This window comes from Tamandua tetradactyla, chromosome 14 (genome assembly GCF_023851605.1).
Source record: "Tamandua tetradactyla isolate mTamTet1 chromosome 14, mTamTet1.pri, whole genome shotgun sequence".
Classification (NCBI taxonomy): domain Eukaryota; kingdom Metazoa; phylum Chordata; class Mammalia; order Pilosa; family Myrmecophagidae; genus Tamandua; species Tamandua tetradactyla.
This window is the reverse complement of record NC_135340.1, coordinates 62,012,485-62,035,326: the sequence shown is the minus strand read 5'-3', so window position 1 is coordinate 62,035,326 and position 22,842 is coordinate 62,012,485. Positions and strand designations below refer to the sequence as shown.

Below are 22,842 nucleotides of genomic sequence, written 5' to 3'. Positions count from 1 at the left end.
TCAGGCAGACTGATTGTGGAGTGTGACACCCACCTGCAGAAGCTCTCACAAAAGCAGACATTTTAAATGAATGGTAGGACTAGCAGATGCAACCTCCTGTTTCTCTGGGAACTGAGGCATCAAACTCACACAGCAAAGACCAGACTAGATCCAGGTCTCCTGTGTTCTAGCCCTGTGCCCTTAGACCTAAACCACGCTGCATTGTTTAGAAACAACAAAGCAAATAGAAAATAGCAGCAACTTCACAAACCCCTTGAGTCTGATGTCCTATGCAGTATTCGCCCCCTCCCATCCACCCTTTTGTAACCTTTGTTTGGATCAGCAACTGGCTCATAAAATTCTTTCATCTCAAAGTCCTGATAGAATTTGTTTTCCATCCAAAACATGAGAGTGAGATTGATTCAGGGAATGGTAAATCACTGACAACTCATAATATTATATATGCAGACTCTGCATATATAATTATATATACGTATACACACACACACACGCACATATATATATAGATACATATAGCTGTCCCACCTAAAACCACCCTGCAAGCCTGGGCGCGGCCACAGAGCTGCTGACACAGATGGGCTAAGATACTTGTCCCTGAAAATTCCAGTTGGCCTCAGCAGGAAGTTGTCCTTCTCAGGCAGTTCCCTCATAGTCATGGTGATGGACAGATACCACCGTCCTTCTCTGGACATAGGCTGCCTGGATTTTCTTCACCTCCCCAAAATGATGGCGATATGGTCAGGTGATGTCTCACTGATCTTGAGGATTTTGGGTGGGATGGTTTCTCTATGGAACGTATGTGGATTTTAGAAGCAAAGAAGTCATCTGAGAAGATGACACTTCTGAAACGTATCCAGGCTTGTAAATAGTCACCTTCCCGCTTACCCAGGTGTGCTTTTTGTTTTAACCCTTAGTAGTGATTGACATCATTGCTCTAGCTCTCTTGGCGTCCGGATCCTGTCCACGGTGTCATCTATGCTGTGCTCGTCACCTTTAAACGTGCTGTTTTCCTTGTGACACCGGTTCTGGTTCATAACAATGCCAAGGGTTTTAGATTCTTTTTTGCATTGACTCAGAAACAGTTTTTAAGGAACAATGGGTCCTTTTATCTACCCTGTTAACTGTAGTCTGAACTGCGAATGGGGCAATAACTTCATTTCTATGCAAAGAAAGCAACTTGACAGGAGTGGGTTATTTACCCTCTTGAGGTCCCAGGTTCAGCCAGGCAGCCAGCCAGCCTATGTTTTGAGTGCTTTTAATGTGCCAAGCGCACCGTACTATAGTCCCCGCTTCAGGGAGTTACAGCCTGGAGAGCTACCTACTTTTTTGGAAAGTTCCCAGGAATGCCCTTACAATGATATCCATGGGAAATGGAGAGTGGAGAACAGGGAACACAAATGGAGAAATGAGAGTTTAAATTAATCCTGTCTGTCCTCCACAGAAAAAGCACAGAACAAGAATTTATATAGTCATTCAGCAGGTGGGAGCCAGTTCCACTCAGAGAGTGGTTTATGGAACAAAAATAAAAATTGCCAAGAATATTTGAAGTCCAAAATGGATTTTTGTGGAAAACAACTTCTTGTATCGATGTAGGGAGGGATCACATGAATTTGAAATTTTTTAAATTTGAAATTTAAAAACCTCTTTTAAATGTGAAATTGTGTAGGTGTGCATGGCAGTTACCAGGAATAAATTTAGAAGACTATGCTGAATTTTTTTTCCAAAAAGGAACAGATTTTATAGTATTTACAAGATATACACTATATACTACATTTTAAGCATTTATTTTTTGAAATAGTGGGGTGTTCCATTTTGAACTTTTATAAAGGTTTTTAATTTAATGGTGACTATTTTTTCTTTGCTTTTTCCTTAAGGTGCAGAATGTCAACAATCTTGGAAGTGTTTGCATTACTTTGTGAGTGCTGGAGGACTGCAATCTTAGAGGGCAATCCAAAGAGTGATTCATGGACTTGCTTTGCATACGCTATCACTATGGGGGAATTGCTCCTTGCTAAGGGTCCACAAGCAGCTCTGAGCCCAGCCTTGGCCCTGGAGAATTTCAGCTTGTCTCTTTCCATTTGCTAGAGCCCTCTCTCTCTCTAAGTGTTTGAACTTTTTCTTTTTTTTCCTTTGGCTTATTCCTGCCCTTTTAAAATATCACCATCATTTCTGGCACGTCTTCTATTTGGCTCAAATAGTTGATATCAATAAGATTTTAATGGTCTAAATTCTGGGTTTGAAGCTCCTGCTGGGAATGAGAAGGAAATGATCCCAGGCTATTATGAGTGGCATCATAATGTAGTGGGAGGAGCACAGGCCTGAAGAGAGAGAATTTCATTCATTCATTCATTCATTCAACACATATATACTGAATGTCAAGTCAACTATGTTCCAGAGGACGAAGGTGTGATGGAGACCAAGTCCTCCCTCTGCCTAGACTCGCCTGGAGGAGATAGGTTGATAACATACCAGCAAAAGAGAGAATATTTGATGGTGATAGGTGTTATGAAGGGGATAAAAAGTGCCTTGGGGGTTGTAAGGAAGGAATTATTTTAAGAATGAGAAGCGTCTGTGAGAAAATACTATAATTGAGACCTACAAGTTGTTCGTCTTTAAATAAATTACTTAAACTCACCAAATATTTTCAGAGAAAATTTAGGTTAAAAGTTCCTAGCTTTCCATTTATTATGAAGACAAAGGAGAAGGAAATTATATATATATATGGTTCAACAAATAGTAGCTATTATTGTTGTCATTGACAAGATAGTATATCAAAGTATCAGTCAGAATCCCAGTAGTAAACTGACAACATACTCAAATTAAGATAACTGAGTAGAGTTTGACATAGGACTGACAAAACTGTGGGCAGGGAATGGGGAAACCAGTCAGGAGAGGACAGTAAAGGCCAACAGCCATTGACAACTCTGTATCTGAAGGAGAAAGGCGAGTGTGGTCAGTGGTGTTTGGAGACCAAGAGCTGCGTGGATCAGGCAACGGAATTGAAACTTTTGAGGGTCTCTTTTGTGCAGAATTAGGTTAGGTGCTATGCGGAATACAAAGGTGTACTAGATATGGAGTCTGCCTCCAAAAGGCTTATACTCAAGAATAGGAAGTGACATATATGCACGTAATTTGATTACAGTGGAGATAAAAACTAAAGAGTTCTGATTGAACAGATAACTTTCAGCCAGCAGATCAAGATGGTGTCCTGGACCTTAAAGGAGAGACAGGATTCAGACATGCAGTGGGTGCAGCAGAAGGTCATTTCAAGCACAAGGAGTGGAACAAGCCAACATGTGGTGATGGAAACACACTGCCTGTACAGAAAATAGGAAGCTTGGTTTGATTGGAACCTGTGACACACCCAAGGAAATTTAGATTTTGCCATCTTTAAACCAGTCCAATCCCTCTTGCTGTTCTTTATTTCTTCTCTCAATCTATACCCTTTCTCTCCCTCTTTTTGTTGACCTTCTTTTTCTTTTTTCTGATGTCCTCTCTTCTTAGAATTTGGATGTAAGGACAAATGAGGATAGGGTGGGGTTCTGTGGAATGCTAGAAAAGCAGGCTAAGCCTGGATTTCCCAAGCTCTACCAAAGTCCCCAGGGATTCCTCGATAAACGAGGGGAAAAAGAAACAAAGTGACCCCAAAAGCAAAAGCTATTTATTTTGTCCCTTTAACCCAATCTCCTGCCTCTATCCCCATTTTCCAAGAACCAGGAGTAGAAAACATGGGAAAGTAGAAGGGAGACAGCTTTAGAGAATGATAGCTTGTCCTTTGTCCTTTAGACAAAGACCAGAGGCCGTGTCTGTCACTACCAATTTCAGTGAACAACTTATTTATGTCACGGCTCGACTCATGCTCACAACCTGACTTGTGCTTGAGTCAAGTATTTTCTCAGTGGCCAGAGGGCAGCAGCACTTTCCAACATGTTGTACGATTACCCAAACTAGAGGCTCTTCTTCTGTACAGGACAACACTACTCAAAAAATATATATTTAGGCTGTCTGGCCCTTGCTGGGTTTTTGTTATTTGTTTCTTCATTCACTATTTAAGCCAAATTACAGTGGAAAATTTATGCTCAATTCATTCCCACTGTTTTTTTTTAGGCCCTTACATACTGCTCAGCCAATACTAGGCACTCAGTAGATGTACGTTGGATGAATCAATACTTGCAAGAAGAGCATCTTGATTGGTTATATTAATCACAACGCATGTAGTCTAGCATTTAGTATTTTACTTTCTCTCCCATTAAGCTATGACCACATTGAAGGGGAAGTGATACTTTGTTCAGTGGGGAATCTCTAGCATCCGGAAGACTATATATGGTCCGCGAGATGGTTCATTTATTGTGTCAACTTGGTTAGGTTATGATGTCTCATTCTTTGGTCAAGCAAGCACTGGCGTGATTGTTACTGTGAGGGTATTTTGTGGATGGAGTTTCATCATTGGTTAGTTGCTTGCACCTATAGCTGTCTGCATCTGCAATCAGCACAGGAAATTGCCCTCAGCAGTGAACAGAATGTGCTCATCCAATCAGTTGGTGATCTTAAAGTAAAAGCTGAAGATTTCAGCAGTCAGAAAGAAACATTTCTATCTCTTCTTCAGCCAGCCAGCTCCTCCTGGGGACTTCAACATCACCTTCATTTGAGATCCCAATTTGCACCTTGTCCTGGGGAATTGAACTTCACCTTCATTGAATTTCCAACTTGAGGGCTGCCCTATAGATTGGACTTGTTAATCTCCACGGTTCCAATTCCTATTATAAATCTCTTAATATTTACTTATATATAAATATTTTAAGTGCATATTTTATAAATATATAAATATATATATCCTGTTGGTTCTATTTCTCTGGGGAATCTTGACTAATAGAATCCATAATAAGCCCTCAAAGAATATTTGTTTAAATGAATGAAAGCTAAATCACTAAATGAAATACCTTCGTTCTCCAAGCATGAGTTAGGGAAATGGTGGGTGATAATGAGGTCCTGTCACTGAGGCCATGTTGGGAATGGCCTTGTATCTAAGACTAAGGTTGTAGGGTCTTATTGTTTATTATTTTTGCTATTGGGAACTGAAACTTTTTAAGCCATCAGGGAATGATTTAGTGATCAAGGCTGTTTTAGAAAGATTATTGTGATACTGTGTAGAGAAAGGTCAATTATGTGGTTAGAAACAAGTTGTATATGTGAGCTTCTGTTGTTTTCAAAAGGTGACATTGGAAACATCAATGAACAAAGGACTTTTTAGTTAACTTGGGTATGACGGCCTTTACTCTATTAATTGAATAGAAACATACTTTACCCACCTTAAATAGTCTAAGGATGTTTTATGGTTTCAGAAGACGATGTGTTCTCATAAGACTTGTGTAAGTTAAGTGTGTTTAATAATTTATCATTTCAGCAAAGCGCGAAGTCACAAGGAACTCCCAAATTCTTACTGGAAAATGAAACTGTCCTTAAATGAAGAAAGAAAAATGCTCCAGTTCCCCATTTTATCAACTCTCTTGGAAAGAGAATTCATTGATTCCTGGGCCCTTTAAAGTGATAGATCTCAAATTGTATGATTTTGTAGCCTTTCTAAGATCTGCTAGGATAGACTTGGAGAGGCAGATTTATTTTTTATTGTGTTTTTTGTGAGTAGCTGGCACCTGATAGGCACCTCTTAATGTCTTGTGTTGGTCAACCACATAGGATTTTCACAGTTAACTGAAATGAGTTGGGATGTAGCTGAGGATAACCGAGGTGCATATACTTGTCTTTTTTACACCTCTTAAACCACCCAAACATCACTTTGTTAACATAGCATTATAAATATTAATTACTCACAATGTTATATAGCTTCACATTCCTTATAGCTCTTTCCATCAAAAAGTGGAGTCCATTGAATCTGGGCTGGCTTTGCGACCTGCTTTGACCAAAAGGGGATGGAAGAAAAGATTTTGAATGTTTTCCAAACCTTAGCTTAAGGAGACCTTGGAGCGTCCACTCTCATTCTTTTGGAACTCTGTGCCTTGGGACAAGCCCAAGCTAAACATCCTTGTGGAGCAATCATGTAGAAAGAGAGAAACTGTGTGACTATAGAGGTCCAGCAGTCCCAGCCATCCCAGCTGAGGTCTAAAGTTTTTGAGTGAAGCCATCAAGAACCAGCCAGTCTTGTAGACAATCCTACCCACTGAGTGCTGAATATATGATTGGGCCCAGCCAATGCTATATGGAGCAGAGATGAGCTATCCTAACTGAGCCCTGCCCAGAATTGTGGTAAAATAAATGGTTACTGTTGTTAGGCACAGAATTTGGGGGTATTATGGTAGGCAGAATCCTAAAGATTGTTGACCAAGACTTCAGCTTCCTGGTTATTCAGATACTAAAGTAAGTATCACTGTAAAAGAAACTTGCAGATGCAATTAAAGCCCAAGTGAATCGAACTTAATATGTGGAGATTATCTTGTTGGGCCTGACATGAAAATTAAGAGTGCTCAAGTAAGCAGTTTTTCTGGCTGGGAGCAGAAAGGGAGATCATAGAGATTCAAAGAATGAAAACGATTTGATGTACCCTTGCTGGTTTAAAATGAAGGGAGCCAGCCAACAAGAAATATGGGCAGTATCTAGAAAAGAGTGTGACCCATACCTGACAGCCCACACGGAAACTGGGACCTCAGTTCTAGAACCATAAGAAAATGAATTCCACCAACAGCCTGAAGGAGTTGGAAGCAGATTCTTCCCCAGAGTCTCCAGATAAGAACCCAGTTCAACCAACAGTCTCGTTTAAGCCTAGTGCGATCCTAACCAGAGACTTCAGTTCATTTTGCCTAAGTTCCTAACCAACAGAACTGTGAGCTGATAAATAAGTGCTCCTATAAGCCTAGAGACAATGAGTACAGGTAGCTTATTTCATAGGAATAGTTGGCAAAGATACCCACTGACATTTTTACAACACATAGAAAAGACAATATAGATCAGGGGATTTCAACTCAGACTGCACATCAGAATCTTGTGGAAAGCAATTGAAAAATACCAATGCTTGGGCCCACCCCAGAGATATTGATTTAAGTGTTCTGGGATGTGGCCCAGGCATTGGCAGGTTTAAAAAGCTCCCAGGTGATTCTAATATTCAGCCATGATTGTGAACCACTAATATAAAGCACTTTATATATGGACAGATAGACGAGAGAGAGAGCAAGCTTTCTACCCTGTCAGCCTCTATCATCCTCCACTATGAAATGACCACCTGGAGCAAGTTGGCCACTCTATCAGACAGGGAGCTTTCAGTTCCAAAAAACAGAATATCTGGCCAGCAATGGGAAAAAAAGAACATCAATCTTCCCCTTGGTAGAAAATCCAGATACGGGGAACTTCAAGGTTGGTTAGTTCAGCAGCTCTACATGGCCAGCGAAGACTTGATGCTTTCCATCTCTTTATTCTTCCATCTTCAGCTCGTGGGCTTTTCTCCCAGATTACCTTCATGGGACTAAGAAAGGTTGCCACTCACAGCAACCAAAGGGCATGCATTCCATTGACTAGGGGAAAAACCTTTCCACAGACCTCAAGGCTTTTGCTCTGGTCCTACTGGCCAGAACTGGGTCACATTTCCATATTCACACTATAAGAAAAGTAAGTATTTGGCATTCAACCTCCATAGAGGGAAATAAGTTCTCTCAGCAAGTTAGAAGCAGGTAGGTGGGGGGCTACTGGGTACACTGCCAACCATGTCCATTCTTTCATGCATAATCATATGCGTACAAATGCATCTATGTATAGATATGTAGATGGACATTTTCATGAATGGGATTACATTGTACATGCTCTTTACTGTGGTCATTCTCCCTTTTACGTTCTGTCATTATTGTCATTACAGTTTGGGCTTACTGTTCTTTACCCCAGTAACAGTGTTAACACCTGTTGTTATCCTTCCATAATTTTCTCAATGCTTATGTAAATAATGCATATATTCATGTGATTTTTGTGGGGATTGGTGGCGCTGGTGATCACTGTTTATTTACCATAATAGGGTCACGGAGTATATATTACCAGATAATGCATTATGGCAATCCTTTCAAGTCAAGTGCATGCAAACACATAGGTCCCTTGCTTACTAATCTTTAAATGTTATCTCTTTGCTGGCCAACTTCTTTTCAGCTTTCCTTTCCACTCAACTCTGACTTCCTTTAACTTTTATCAAAGAGCCCAGTTAAAACTAAGTCTGGACCATTCTAGCCTGCTTCATACTTTGTTTTTGCCTTCCCAGAGCAACATGATTATGGAGCAAAGTGTTCTCCAAGTCCCTCTATCTTTCACCCAGTGGTTCACACTTAGTAGAAAAGTCTCAAGAAGTTGCTCTGGGACACCTGTCTTGGGGACTGATGTCTTTGGAAATTAAAATTATTTAATTGGGGGTGCACAGCTGGCTCAGTGGTAGAATGCTCGTCTTCCATGCAGGAGACCCAGGTTTGATTCCTGGCCCATGCACCTCCAATACACACACCCCCCCCCCCCCAACAAAAATTATTCAGTTGGGGAGATATCATGGGTAAAGATGAGAAAAGCACTCTTAGTCTAGAAATACTTCACCATCCCCTGGCAGTAGGTGACTAATCTAAAACCAAGAGGCACATGTCCAGTTGTGTGACCGGTTTACATTTTGTCAAAATAAGGATAATTTTCTCTCTGGTGGCTTCATTCTCCCTTCACCTTCTCAGCTCATTTTCAGGAAATGAGTGGCTTCTTTTTGCATTGTCCTGGTTATTGACAATCTTGGTATAAGTTAGAATAGTGGAAGCACCAATCAAAAATATGACGACAGCCCCTAAATGCCAACGTAGAGGCTGAATTCCATTTTAGCTGATTATACTAGTTTAAATGATCCCCAGACTTCCTTACTCTCTTTATGGTGGTCCATAACCATAATAGAGAGAAGGGGCAAAATCGTTTCTTCAAAGAGAGGACTTGTCAAATGGAGAGGATTCACTTGAAAAACAGGTGGGGGACAGGGAGGGGAGAAAAGGTAGGGAACTTTGGAAAGGACCCTGTTCTCCCTTGACAGCTTTATCAGGCGCACTCAGAGGAGATTTTGCTCTACTAGTTATTCTGTATTTTCACAAGTTGTCATTACCATAAAAATATCATTGTCCTCAAAGCTACCTGCTCTCTATTCATCCGCTTCCTTGCTTCACAAATCCAGAGAAGAGAAGACAAAGGAGAAAATGGGGCTTCTTACCCATTGATAACGGAGGAGGTACAGTCTGACCCAGCTTCTCCATTCTCAGCTCCTGCTCTGAGCCCCCAGCCACCTTACACCCTGCACAGCTGCTTCCCGTCTGCCCTGCTGGGTTGTTGTTTTGTCCTAACGAAGCGCTTCTGGTTTTGTTATTTTCACATTTTTTTCCTTATTTCCACAGCTTAGTCCCAGTATTTCCAGTTGAAAGTAATTCCGATACTTTATGAACCAAAGGACATCAAGGTCAATTGTAAGCACTGCTATCTCCCTGTTAGCTAAATGGAAGCTTTCTAGGAGTTTGTTTCTGTAGTGAGCAGAGACTTCTTCTTCTCTTGAGACTAGACAACTAAACAGAGTCAGGGGCTATATAGCTCCAGGATTTTTTGTTGTTGTTAAAAACAACTTTAAAACCAAAACTTATAAAGACGTTAAAAAATATTTGTTTGAATGAAGCACGTTATAAAATGGTATTTTTGTTTTAATGATTATAACCAGTTTTTAATACTTTTGTTTCTTTCTAGACTCCATTCTGTATGTATGTATATATATATATATATATTTTTTTTTTTAATAATTTGAGTTCTATTGCTTTCGACAGCTTACTATTTTGCTATTTTCATTTAAAATGTTTCTGATAAGTATTTAAGTAAAGCAATGAAACATCATGAGTTCAAGTGTTTCCACCTCTGTGGAGGTGGGTTGCAATTGTAATTGAAAATGATAGCCTATTAAGTCCAGGAAGTCAGATGGAATTATTCAGGGGCAGCCTTCACTTCGGCTTCTGAAAAGTCTGTCATCAAGTCATTTTCAATCTTAAGTTTTGATCTCAGTTTTATGACTTTCCCCAGTTACATAACAACCAGCAAACATCCTGCTTGCCTGGCCAAATGAATGTCCCTGTCCCTCAACCTGAGATGTTATTGAACTTTGAGCCTAATTCAAGTCCCAAATGCTCACTACCACCTGAGGTTTTTAAATTTCCTTCTTACACTTTCTAAAGCTGTCCCCAGAAGCCAGGGAATGCTCCTTTGAGAGTGGTTAAAGAATTCTATAATCCTCTTATTTGGGATCTTGATTTGCAAATGGTAAAAACAAGTATCTGCTTTTACTATGCTTATTGACATCAATAGTTGCAATTCCAGGCTCTGCCGCCTGTCTGCATAAGACTCTGAGGCAGTCATCAAATGTGCTCCTGCAGCAGACATTTTCTGTTGCAATTACTCTATACATTACTCCTCGCAGCTCAAACTGGCGGAAAACTTTCTCTTTTACGATAAAGTCTGATTCCTACAGCTCCCCTAACTGCAGGGAGCAGTGGGAAAATTACTTGTGTGTTTGACACCCAATATGTATCTCCAACTCACTAGGAAGAAATTCCAAAATAAGAAGTAAAGTGAATTCTCTCCAGAGACTCTGACAGTCCACAGATGTAGATCTGGCAGGATGCCCAGAAACTTAGATGGGTACAATTTGGAGACATCAAGTTAGATCCATTCAACATCTCTGAATGCATCCTCTTTGGTTGTTTCCAGCCTGGACCAAGTCAACTTAAACCATGGGATTTTTTCAAATAATTGATTTGGCATGTTTATTATGATGGCCCAGCATGTGACTGAGCTCACTGAATGTTTCATTTTTCACTGGATGTTTGGCATGTACTCTTAGATACTGTAATTATCCTGCCTTTTTCGTTTCTCTTCATTATACGTGAAGTGCTGGAGAGAGGTTATCCTTTCTGACGGAACACTAATCTCCCTTTCAACCCATGCATGATGTGGCTTAGTTTGTGCACAGGGCATGAGTGTGAGAAGATGGGAATTAGCCATCAGTATATTTCCATTGTTGTCACAACTCTACTGATCTCAATTTCTCTACCTTGAAAATGGATATGACAAATCTTATCTTTTTCCAACAAAAAGTATGTTGAATGTTAATTGCATAAGATTGAAAAGTACTAGGAAACCCTAAGAGAAGCCAAGTGTTGACTTTCTCAAGGACCAATAGATATGCTTCTTATAGTTTTTAAGTAAGACTTCAAACTAGATCCATATACCATTGATTAATTGAATTATCAATTATGAACCCAGCTCTCTCTCAGGCAAAACGGTAGAAACATAAAGTATATAAGGTATGCATCATCTTTTAACCAGAGTTAAATTTGTACAGAATTGCTGTATTCAGAGCAACAGTTTGATCCTTGACAGTTGTGCCAACAGGAGCAGGGGGCTTCCTAGACCTGCACTGTCTAATATATAGTAGCTCAGTGGCATTACATACATTTCAAGTGCTCAGTAGCCAGATATGCTAGTGGCTACCATATTGGATAGCTCAGATAGATATTTCTATCAGCACATAAATTCCAATGGACAGGACTGTTCTACCCTGACAAATATTTCCTCATACAATGTGCATAACCAACCTCAAGTCAAATCTTCACAGTAGCAAAGGTAGGTTCATCTCGCACAAATTAGGGTTCACAAGTAACAGAGCAATATAATAAATACTACTTTTTCATACTATCATTCACCCAAACTTGGCATCAAAACCTAATATGCACAAAAGTTCATGTTACAAAGAGATTTAGCAACCAGTATCCAATACCTAATTTTGAAAAGAATTACCTCATGGGGACAGAGGCTAGAGATACGCTGTTTTCTGTTATATATGAATTCCAGTTTCTTCCTGGCTTAAAATGAATTAAAATTTGATTTCATATTGTAAGCCCATTTTCTTATTGTTTATGACATCACATCTATTTGATAAAGAATGCAACTTTGACAGAGATTTAAATGTTTTGTATGTTATGTATGCAAAAGGGGTAAACATCAGACATAGATCCAAGTGAAATAGTTTAAAGTACATTGTTCATCATGTCTTATTTAATTGCTAATCTCCCATATATATATTGCATCCAGCAGGTCTCACACATCCATTAAAAAGCCTACATGTCAAGCTTTTGAAAGAGTAATATTTAAGTATACCATTCACAAAATAGGCAATGGAATTACAGAGTTGACAGAGATGAGACCATAGAACCATCAGAGGAATGCATGTTGAGCCATCATCTTTCAAAAATGAGAAAACGAAATTTGAGAGAGAGATAGTGCCCCAAAGTTACTTGATAAGTGATGCAGCCAGGCTTGTAGCCTAGCTCCCTAACCCCTGCCCCAGGGCTGTTCTGGATACCTTGTTCTTTGACCTCCTCTGACAAAGTAGATAAGAAAAGCTGGGAGGGGAGGAGGAGAGAAAGTTGGTCTCTCCCAGATGGTAGGAAGTCAAGTCTTCCTGGTACGGCAACACCTAAACCATCATCATGTCAATGCCATGTGCAGGAGATGCCTTCTCTTCTTAGCCTTGGACCAGCATTTCAAGTGTTCCATCTTGACTCACTATTGCTATTTCCTAGAGTAATCTGAATGCACAGGGCATTTCTTGGAAACACAGTACCCGCATCCTGCTTAATTAATTTTTCTTGTGCCTTCACTCTCTAGTTTTATAAAGCCTTCTCTATGGAAAGTTCCAATTTCTCTTACTCTAACTTCTCTCAAATGGGATCTGAGTATAATAGAGAATACTCAAAAGTGGCTCTCTTATCTTGAGAATTCATAGATGGGGCTTCAGGGTCTGTAAATCCCCTGAAAACAAAAGTGAAATCAGCTTTTAGTCTATAGCATTCATTAAATAATCAGTGAAGAATATGATTTAAAAAGGCTAAGAACTTCTATAAAGAGTAAGAAAAAAGTGTAGGAAAGAAAAAAATCACTGAACCTGGGAAAATTGGTATACTAGCCATTAGATACAATAAATACCAACTTAATAGAACTAGACAATGTAAGTGAAAGATAATAAAGGAAGAAATAAAGTTGAAAATGTTTCACTTAATTGCCTCTTTCTTCATTCATTTGTGCAAACGACAAAAGTTCGGTTCAGTGATCTAGAAGACACTTCCACCCTCTTCAACTCTAGAATGGGGTACAGGCTTACAGATCTCCTTCCAATGGTGGGGCAGGGGTCTGGAATGTCGAGTTCAGGCTCTATGACTTTGGCTTTGCCTTGGTACACACTGAGCTGTAGAGATGGGATCTATGAAAAGGGACTGTATTAGTTAGGGTTCTCTAGAGAAACAGAATCAACAGGGAACACTTGCAAATATAAAATTTATGAAAGTGTCTCACGTGACCGTAGGAACGCAGAGTCCAAAATCCACAGGGCAGGCTCCGAAGCCGATGACTCCAATGGATGGCCTGGATGAACTCCACAGGAGAGGCTCACCAGCCAAAGCAGGAATGCAACCTGTCTCCTCTGAGTCCTCCTTAAAAGGCTTCCCATGATTGGATTTAGCATCACTAATTGCAGAAGACACTCCCCTTTGGCTGATTACAAATGGAATCAGCTATGGATGTAGCTGACGTGATCATGACCTAATCCTATGAAATGTCCTCATTGCAACAGACAGGCCAGCACTTGCCCAATCAGATGAACAGGTACCACAACTTGGCCAATTGACACCTGTCCCTAACCATGACAGGGACAAACTTCTGTCAATCTCTTCTCTTCATAAATGGATTCCTACAAATTTCCTCATATCTCCAAACTAAAGCATGTTATGATAGGATTGAAAAAAGACTCTCGATTCCATGGAACTAACATTGAAATACTGTTCTACCAATTCAATGACACGACGAAGGAGAGCAAAGTTCAAGACAGGAATGCAGCAATTTCTGCTCTTCTAGAAGGATACTGTTGGAGCTCCTTGAGAAATATGGCCACCTTGGAGGTACAGACGAGCTCTGGCTTGGAGCAGCAGCCAGAACCAAGAAGGGAGGGGACACTGCAAACGCTCCTGTTGTCTCTCTCTCCGGAGTGGCTCGTTACCCTCAACATCCACAAGGGAAGATGACAGCAGCCACCAACCGGTTATATGCTTAAGGGAAGAACCAAATGGAATCATATTCTTATCTTCCAATTCTATATTTGGGGAAGACACCTTCTAATATATTCTTTCCAATTAAAACAATGGAATGAAGAAATGCCACGTATTAAATTGCGAGATTTCACAGGAGTCCTGTTTGCCAGCTATGATTTTGGACTAAAATTATATTAAAGATTTCATGTGGGAATTACAAATCATGAATTGTAAAAATATCTGCTAAACTAGATATGTGGACAATGTGAGCCACTAGTAGGTTTTCCCGGTAACTGACTATTGATGCAGTACAGTTCATCTAGTTTTCTGAATTGCTTCTCAGTTTTTCAGGAACTCTGCCCATCAGTATCAACCTTCCAACAAAAGAAGGGTAGTATAACTGTGATTGAAGAGCAAATATTTCAGATAAGAATATTTCGATAGGTTTATAAGGAAACTTGTTTGTGTCGATTGGCTCGAAATATTTTAAAAATATGATCGCTTACAAACCTTAGCAATATCCAGAGTCAGGATATAATGATTTGAATATTTTATTTTGACTTTACATGCGGTGTTAAAAACCCAAAGTACATATTATTTACACATCCACAATACAAGTTTACAAGATATCTATACATGTTAAAGTACTCTATAAAACAGTATAGAGCCACTTCACTTTAGGGTTACTTTTTATGCCGTACCATTAAAAAAGATACAATCTGTGTTTACCTTTGCACAAATGGATAAAGCATTTAAAAATTAAATTAACAGGATAGAGACTAGATTTCATGTTAGAAATTTCAACATAAATACTGATAGAACTCACATTACAAACTACAAGGCAGCACAATGTTACAAAATGTTATCTGGGTTCACATATAGTTACTGTTCCATTTTACACACGCTGGGATTAATATTGGTAAGGGAAATTCAAACACAGGTTTGTAGTTGCTGGACTGAGTAGTGTTTATTGTTGGTTGGTTTAATTGATTATTAATCGGTAATATTTTAGTTGCAATGCTGAAGTGTTTCAAGAACAGGAGTTTTAGTTTTTGAGCTTCCAGAGATCTCAGGGAATCATGTTCTTCATAAAACAATATTCTCAAAGTAAAAGAGTAACTGTATCAGTGTTTTACATTCTGTATAAAAATTCTCTGGCCATCTGCAAACCATCCTCCCCCAAATAATATGCATCATCAGCATTATGACCAGAAATCAGTTGAACTTATTTGCCTGAATAAGTCAGAAGCATTCCTCTGCCTTGGTACACTCTAGATTAAGTTCAATAAACAACTGTGTCATGTGCAGCATATTACCTGAAACAATCATTGGGGCTGCACATCATCAACGGTAAGTGGTTTCTGCAAAACTACATACGAATGACTCTACGGTTTCCGCAGGTGTCACATTACCTGGGAAACCTCATTTGACTTCACATTATCACTGTTTCATCCTTAGGAAAGCAGGAGTGGAATGTTTATCATGGCAAATGATGTGATGCTGCTATTCGGGCAGATTGCTTTACAATTAATTGTTCTAGATTGTTTTGATGATTTCTTAAAAGTCTTTTCAGGTGCTGGCTGAAAAACATTTACAACTGGCACTCAGCAAATGATGTGCTATACTGAAAACACTTGACATATTTTAGTACTTCTATCATTCTCATGAATAAGGCACGAAATGCACAGATTCAGGTAAACTCACATGTAATATTTACAGTGTATTGTCATTACCTGCATGACTTAGGAGAAAATTCTCACCTAATACGACAAAGACAACATGATTGCACCACTGTTAGGTTTTCACAGACCATTTCTATTAAGCCAATTACAAGTTCTTTTTTATCAATTTTGTTTGCTTGCTTTGGGGGCAGGGGGAGTTAAAGATGGAGGGATTTTCCTGCATGAGAAAAACTGAACACAATCAAAATAAAACCTTATTAGTGTGCCCAAGGTTAGGTAGAGTGACTCAGGCTTGGATTCACAGTGGACAGGTAAGTTCTACTACTGAATACTGGTGGATAAATCAAGGACTTCTCTTGCTATGCCTATGTCCCTAAGCTGGCAAGAGTGTAATAGAAGTTTTAATGAATAGCAGCACAAAATTAATTAGAATGCTTACATTCTGGCATTGGACACCACTTAAGTCAAGTTCATCATTCTGATGGTCAAATGAGCCTCAACTTTATTCCTTTCTCAAAGCTGAACCCAAAGGACTGATGTGGGAATAAGTTATTGTTTCCTGTTCAGTCATGCTCAGTGTAAACAACTCCATACCACAAAAAGATGCAATGGGCACCTAAACAAATCCTAGTGGGTAGAGAACACACATGCACACACGCACACACACACACACACACACACACTCACACCCAATTTGCTGGTGGCATGAAAAAAAAATGCCACGCATGAAAAACAATGCTACAGCTTGGGTCAGAAATTGGATTTTTAGCAAATTGCTTGGTAATCTATATGTTTGTTTCTTTGCGACATACTGTCTTTTTTTGACATTTGTGCAAGAGGCAAGGTGAATGCATACATATTAAAATGTTCACATTTAATGGGAAGACTACGCCTAATGGCAGTCTAAACTGAACCCATTTTCAAGTATTTGCTTACAGATTCTTCTGAGTACTGCCTCAGCTCTTTCTACTGGTTAAGGGAACTCCTCAGAGCTACCCATCTCTTTAGCTTCAATGAAAAGAAATGGAATGACCAGCACCTTCCTTTGTTTTCAGGCAAGTACCCAGAAGCCTTGTTTGCAGTAGCTACATGTGGCAAGTTCTGATGTTGCCAAAGTTAGAAAGAGTTTCTTTGGCCACTTGGTTCTCTTAAAACACAAGCGAGTCTCTTGTCTTAAGGTACCCTTACGGCAGCATTCTCTCAACAACATGTACAGAATAAAGCCACATGGGAGTAGCACACTTGAGACCTAATAAGTGTATTTGTTCAGTGGTCTGACTGATGTGGTTTGAGGAACAAAGGAAGGCTTTGGTGGCACATCAGGTTTTAAGGACGGTGTCCTCTTTAGTCCCGTCCTAGGAAGGGTGCCATTACTGGAATAGCTGCTCTGTCTGGAGAGGGAAGGCTGCAGATGAACACTCACGGGTGTGCCCTGAATACAGTCCACCTTCGCCCCGGTTGGGGTGGGCATATATCCTCCACGGTTAATACTAGGCTGTCTAGATAACAAAACACCATTTGGTGAATTTAAGTTTTTAGGCATAGCAGATATAGAGTGCCTCTGGGAGGAATTCTTGTGATAGCCCCTTTGTCTTTCCAGAGAAGTCATGGGGACTCCAGGAGTGGTGGGGACGTCCACTCGCTTGGTTGGGCTATTTCTGGGGAGAGTTGATGGGGGAGAGTATAGCGATGCCTCCCGATTCGGGACCTTAGGGGGTACCTCGGACATAGTCCCCACAGGATCCAGCATCAGGGTCTGGTGGGCCATCTGGATGTCTCCCATGATGGCTTTGGGGTTACTGTTTGGGTCGTTGAGATGCTTCAGGAGATCATTGAGGGTATTTCTGGAATCCACGGAACGCCGGTGATCTCTTTTGCTGGATGACTTTGTGAGAGGGTGGTCAATGTTTTGAAGCTTCTTTTCAGCTTTGTGAGCATTGGAGTTTGAGAAAGATGTGTTGTAGTCATGGGTAGCATTAGGAAGAACGATGGCGCTGGGGATATGCCCGTGACTTAATGGGGAGTGGGGTGGAGGACTGGAAGGGAAAAACTGGGGGGGCTCTTTCCTCGAAGCCCCATGGCCATGGGCCTTGTCTGAGTGGCTCTTCACAACCTGCAGGGTCTTCTGATGCAGCACAGGGGTAGACTCGGGCGTGGGGAGGGCCGCCAGCTCTGGAGGCTGACCTCGATGCTCCGTTACCATGGATTTGGTGTCTCCACCGGGTGGCAGCTCTTTCCGGCTGGTCAGCAGATTACTATACAGTTTGGGAGAATCGATATTCTGTTGATACTCCTTGACGGGGCTGTCAAAGAGCCCATTCAGTTTGGCGAAACTTCCGCTGGAGTCCGTGCAGGACTGGGCAGATTCTGCATCTTTATGGATCTTCCTGGATTTCCGAACATACATGTCACGGTAGCAGTAGACGGCCACCCCTGCAATGAACGCACCCAAAACAAAAGCTGCAAAGACACAGGTGATGAGCACGTTCATGTGGACCATGTGGTTGGACTCTCCGGACTGGACTTCCCATCGCACACCTGCAACAGACACACAGGATGCAAGCTGGAGTGGGTGAGTTTTAAAAACATGATTAACCAGCAAACGTCTTCCACTGAGCCGACACTGCCTTCACATGTCCATATGCTTAACGTGGAGGGTCAGGCAGGCTCCCAAATCTCATGTTTTATTGTTTTCCTCAACCAACCACAGGATCACCAGAAAGCTATACAATTGCCATATATGCCCGTATAATTCCAATCTCCCACGGATCTATATTTGCCTGACTTCATTTTTCCCAATCTTTCTAAACTTTTGTTATGTATCAGTAGAAATTTTGAGAGTTCCAACCTAGAAACTGGAGTTAGAAAGTGTCTACTTCCTAAAGAGTCCATTTTAAATGAGTGACATGGTTTGTGTCATGATTTTCTACTCATTCATAAGTCAGTCATAAAGGGCAGCTGAGGATTAGGGAAATGTATGAACTGGTATAAAATATGTTACACCAATACAATTATGCTACCTTCACTCAAATGGGAAAAAAAAAAACAACACTGCACAATTTGCCCACGGACTAAAAGCATCTACTTGGGCATTGTTAGCTACAAATATAGGCTTTCATTTTTGTTTTGATTGTTTTTATTCCATCTTGAGGTGATGCACTCTTGAATTGCCTGCTATATAAGAAACCCAGACATTCTAAAGAAATATACTATGCATTAGTTATGCAATATCATTCAATTATCCTGAAATATTAGCGAAATATTTATCTTAGACCTAGAAGAAGAATAGGGAGTTAGTTTGTAATTATCAGAATTTTCAGCGCAACCACAGACATCTAACAGTCAACCAAAGAAATGTTAGTTCAAGAGGTATCCAAGTCTGTTACATGCAATCAGCACAGCTATCCCAGTAAGGCAGGTCAGGGTGATTTTGATGACCCTGTTGCTTTAGGTTAGTGCTAAGGCCTAGGAATTTTAGTTGCTTCTAATCAATATTCAGGATTAGGGATTCAGTGGCATTGTGAAAAACAAAGAAAGAAAAGTAGGAAGAAATCGCTATTACTAAAGAAAACAAAGTGGGGGAAGAAGAGTGATTATAAAAGTATTTAGAACCAAGACACAGAAACCCAAAATCAACAGATGTAAATCATAAATGATAATGTACAGCTATATAAACTGATTGGAAACCTGATGCCACCGTTTAGTAAGCACAAAGGAATAGATTTTTTTTTTCCCCAGAATAATATATCTAATGAGCTAACTCAACAGATAGCTATTTTAGAACAGCTTCTATTATGGGGAGAAAATGATAGTCATGGACAAATACTCTGTTATGTTGTATTGCTTGTGGCATTGAAGCCACTTAGCACCTCACATATACTTTTCAAACTGCATTTTTATTTGAAGCTAAATGAAGGCAAAAAAAAAAAAGACAAAATATCTGATACTAGGTACTAATCCGTATATTTGTAATTAATGACTTTAGTTTTTCTGACATTGCTGGGGAGACCTTTGGAAATCTCTGCTATCCGACAGACTCTTAGCTCTCTTCAAACAGAAACCGACCCAGATTAGATAGTCTGAGTGGCTGCTTCTTTAACAACCTTCCACCTCTTTCATCTTTTTAAGGAAAGCCCTCAGCCATAACCACAGACAACCGGAGTGACTGCGGCCGGTGAAGCTGAGCTGACCACAGCAACTTCACTGAGGTCCAACTTGGAGAACCCTAAGTCTACATATGCCTCAGAGATCAGGAATCAGGTTTCTACTCAGTTTAAGCTGAGGTCCCTGGTGAGGCCTTACCCTTAAGGATACCTGATAAAGGATCAGTAAAATCAGAAGTGTTTGGGTCATCTTGAACTACAAATTTCCGGGAGCTCGTCAGTTTAGGTTTCCAGGAATCAATCACTTTAGGTGTAATTTCTGGGATACTTGCCATTGCGGTAACAGAAGCTGCAGATACCTCCACGTCTGTGATGGCAAACAGATTTTTATTAACATGGGTGTGTCGCAAGATTTTTCTGACAGGTCTTTACTAAAAAATGCAACTGCCCTGTTGCATTTTTAAGTAAAGTTTAAGTGACTCTTAGGATCTCACTTAAACTTAAGTGTTTCTAGGATTTCACAAAAGCCCATCTTTGGAGACTGTACCAGATCCCTGCCTTCCAAGGGAAGAATAACAAAAGTAAAAAACCAACCATATAAAACATGTCAAGCAGATTTCAAAATTAAACTCAAAATGGCCTTACTTGAAAGCCCTTATGGTTATTAATGATGTGCATGGACAAGGAATTACAAATCCCAAGCCGGATTAATTGCTGTTTCCTCATCCTCTTGTAAGAGAACATCATTTCATTTCTTTTGGTGTGTATTTTTGAAAGCACTTTCATAGACGGTTAGAAAACTGTCTCCTTCACTGGGGTAGTAGTGATGTAATGGCATCAGAAAATACCTGGTTAAGTCTTTGGAAAACCTTGTTTTTGGACCTCAGAAACTTGCTGTACTTAAGAGGCTGTCCTCCTTTACTATGTGCCTTCTGTCCGTTTGTAAATTCTTCACTCCACTGAGAGCCTACGTCCATGGTAAGGCACTGAAGCAAGGAGTGAGCTTTCCTGTGCCCTCCAAAATGCCCGGGGAACTTTCTTCCAAAGCGTTAGCAGCAATTCATGCAAAATAAATGGCATTTACGAGCTGCATAAAGATATTTTGAGACATAAGATATGCCGTCCTTTCCTCCCTTCCCCACTGAGGAATGAAACCACTGATGAGTTCTAGAAGTAGCACCAGGACCAGGATTAAGTTCACCTTTCAGTGTGTCTACAGTTGATTTTCGTCAAGTCGATCTTTCCTCAATGCAAGCATACGCTTTTAGGCTAAAACCTCAGCGTCCCCGATTCAGACGGGTGCAAACAGCACAGGTGAAGATGCCAAAGCAGATACAGACAGAGAGACAGGGGCGTGGGGAGCCCATCGAGCATCTTAATACATCAGAAACCAGCTTCATCGGACTGAAGCCTTTTGCACACCACTGAGACCACGACATTCAAAGAGTCCCACGATCATCACAAACCATTCAAGTAACCTCTACAACTTGTAAATACACATTTTTGGGAAATGCGTATTTGTTCACTAGGTCTTAGGAAAGGTGAGGAGAGAAGGGGAAAATAATGAAATTCTGCCATCCATTAAATACAGATGGGCAGAGGGCGCATTCACAATGCAGGGCGTGAGGAAGTAAAAAGCCTGGGTGGACGTGCGTGCAGCTGGGATGCAGTCTATGTTAATCCATTCGCTATTTCTTAAAGGATGTGTCTCGGTCAATGATGAACTGTTAACATGCTACACAGGGGTGAAGGGCTGAGTAAGAAAAAGTCTTTTGGTACCATCAGTGGGATTATGAGTCAAAGCAGAAAAATGAAGGACTGCCAAACTGTGCAAAAGGAGGGAAGAAGGGGCTGAAAATGCTGAACTGAAGGAAAGAAAAGGTTGTTAATTCAAAAAAATTAAAAAAAACTAACCAGATGTTGGACCGCCAAATATTTTGTAATCTGGTGTAGTTGAAGTAGGCAAAATTTCTAAAAGAATTAAAGGAACAAGTAATCAGTAGAAAGTAACCAAAAGAAAGCAAAAATTTATAAATTCCAAAGAACTAAAAAAATCAAAAGAAAGGACTACAAATTAAAAGACTAACCTACAGGTTAGACTACCTTTGTCTAGATTGCCTATGAAATCGTCGACGGTGAAGGAAAAAAAAAAAAGAAAAAGAAACGTTAAGATCCTTCTCTAATGTGTCCCCATGACCAAACGGCTCAGCTTTTGCAAAGTTTAAGTTAAATGCTAGGTGGTATGTGTCCTGAGTCATTAAAAAGGCTGATTGTAAAATAATGGTCACGTGCAAATGTGGCCAAGAGGAAGAGCCCGGCGGAGTGGAAGAGCCTTCCTTACCGTGGCAGTCCCCCAGATGCGCCGTGTCGCCATGCTCAGTGTCTTGTTCATATCCTCCAGCACTGCGGTTATGGAAAGCAAAGAAGTCTTCTGTTAGCAGCCTTCATAGGGACACAAATGACAACCAAAGTAGAACCAAGAACAAAGGCTGATTAGAAGAGGAATGCACAAAGAGAAAAAAGGGACATGTCAACATCACTTGCAAAAATTAGTGTTTCTGTTAAAAGTTTGGTATCTAGAATGTCCAAGAGAGTAGAAAAGAATTTTTTCCCCCTCTCCATCCTTCTTCCTTAAGTATTATTCTGTCTTTCTTCCCTTCTCATACCACCAGGTTTGGGGCTTTGTCTCTCTCACGGTGGGGACCCCGAGGGAAAGAAGAAGAAGAGGAAGAAAATACAGGGACAGAGTGATTGGAACTTTTCCAGAAACCCCAGGGGAGAGTTGTCATGCTGCTAATGTGACGGCGTATACTTACAGCGTTCCTGGGGTCAGTCTGCCACAGGCTCCCTGGCTTAACCATCCACAATAAGGGTCACGAGATGCAATGCAGGACCTGTACAAAACCAATAGAGTGTTACTTGGATTTTCTCATC

At 40.4% G+C, this 22,842-nt stretch overlaps 1 protein-coding gene and 1 long non-coding RNA gene across 12 annotated transcripts in view; one reads left to right on the top strand and one right to left on the bottom strand.

Annotated features, from left to right (window-relative positions):
• Nucleotides 1–2,166, top strand: part of LOC143655147 (uncharacterized) — a 62,301-nt gene extending 60,135 nt beyond the window's left edge. The window contains exon 2 of the long non-coding RNA XR_013162070.1: nucleotides 1,875–2,166. This is a non-coding gene — a long non-coding RNA (uncharacterized LOC143655147). The remainder of the gene's footprint in view (nucleotides 1–1,874) is intronic.
• Nucleotides 2,167–14,665: 12,499 nt separating this feature from the next.
• Nucleotides 14,666–22,842, bottom strand: part of SEMA6D (semaphorin 6D) — a 52,906-nt gene continuing 44,729 nt past the window's right edge. For 3 of the 11 annotated variants that reach the window (XM_077127780.1, XM_077127779.1, XM_077127781.1), the window contains 5 exons: nucleotides 22,725–22,802; nucleotides 22,250–22,350; nucleotides 21,823–21,879; nucleotides 20,108–20,275; nucleotides 14,666–18,343 (listed from right to left, as the gene is read on the bottom strand). In XM_077127780.1, the coding sequence (XP_076983895.1) occupies nucleotides 17,055–18,343; nucleotides 20,108–20,275; nucleotides 21,823–21,879; nucleotides 22,250–22,350; nucleotides 22,725–22,802 (1,693 nt within the window). In that variant the 3' untranslated portion in view covers nucleotides 14,666–17,054. The remainder of the gene's footprint in view (nucleotides 18,344–20,107; nucleotides 20,276–21,822; nucleotides 21,880–22,249; nucleotides 22,351–22,724; nucleotides 22,803–22,842) is intronic. The other 8 variants (XM_077127782.1, XM_077127783.1, XM_077127786.1 and 5 more) reach the window with 8 other exon arrangements.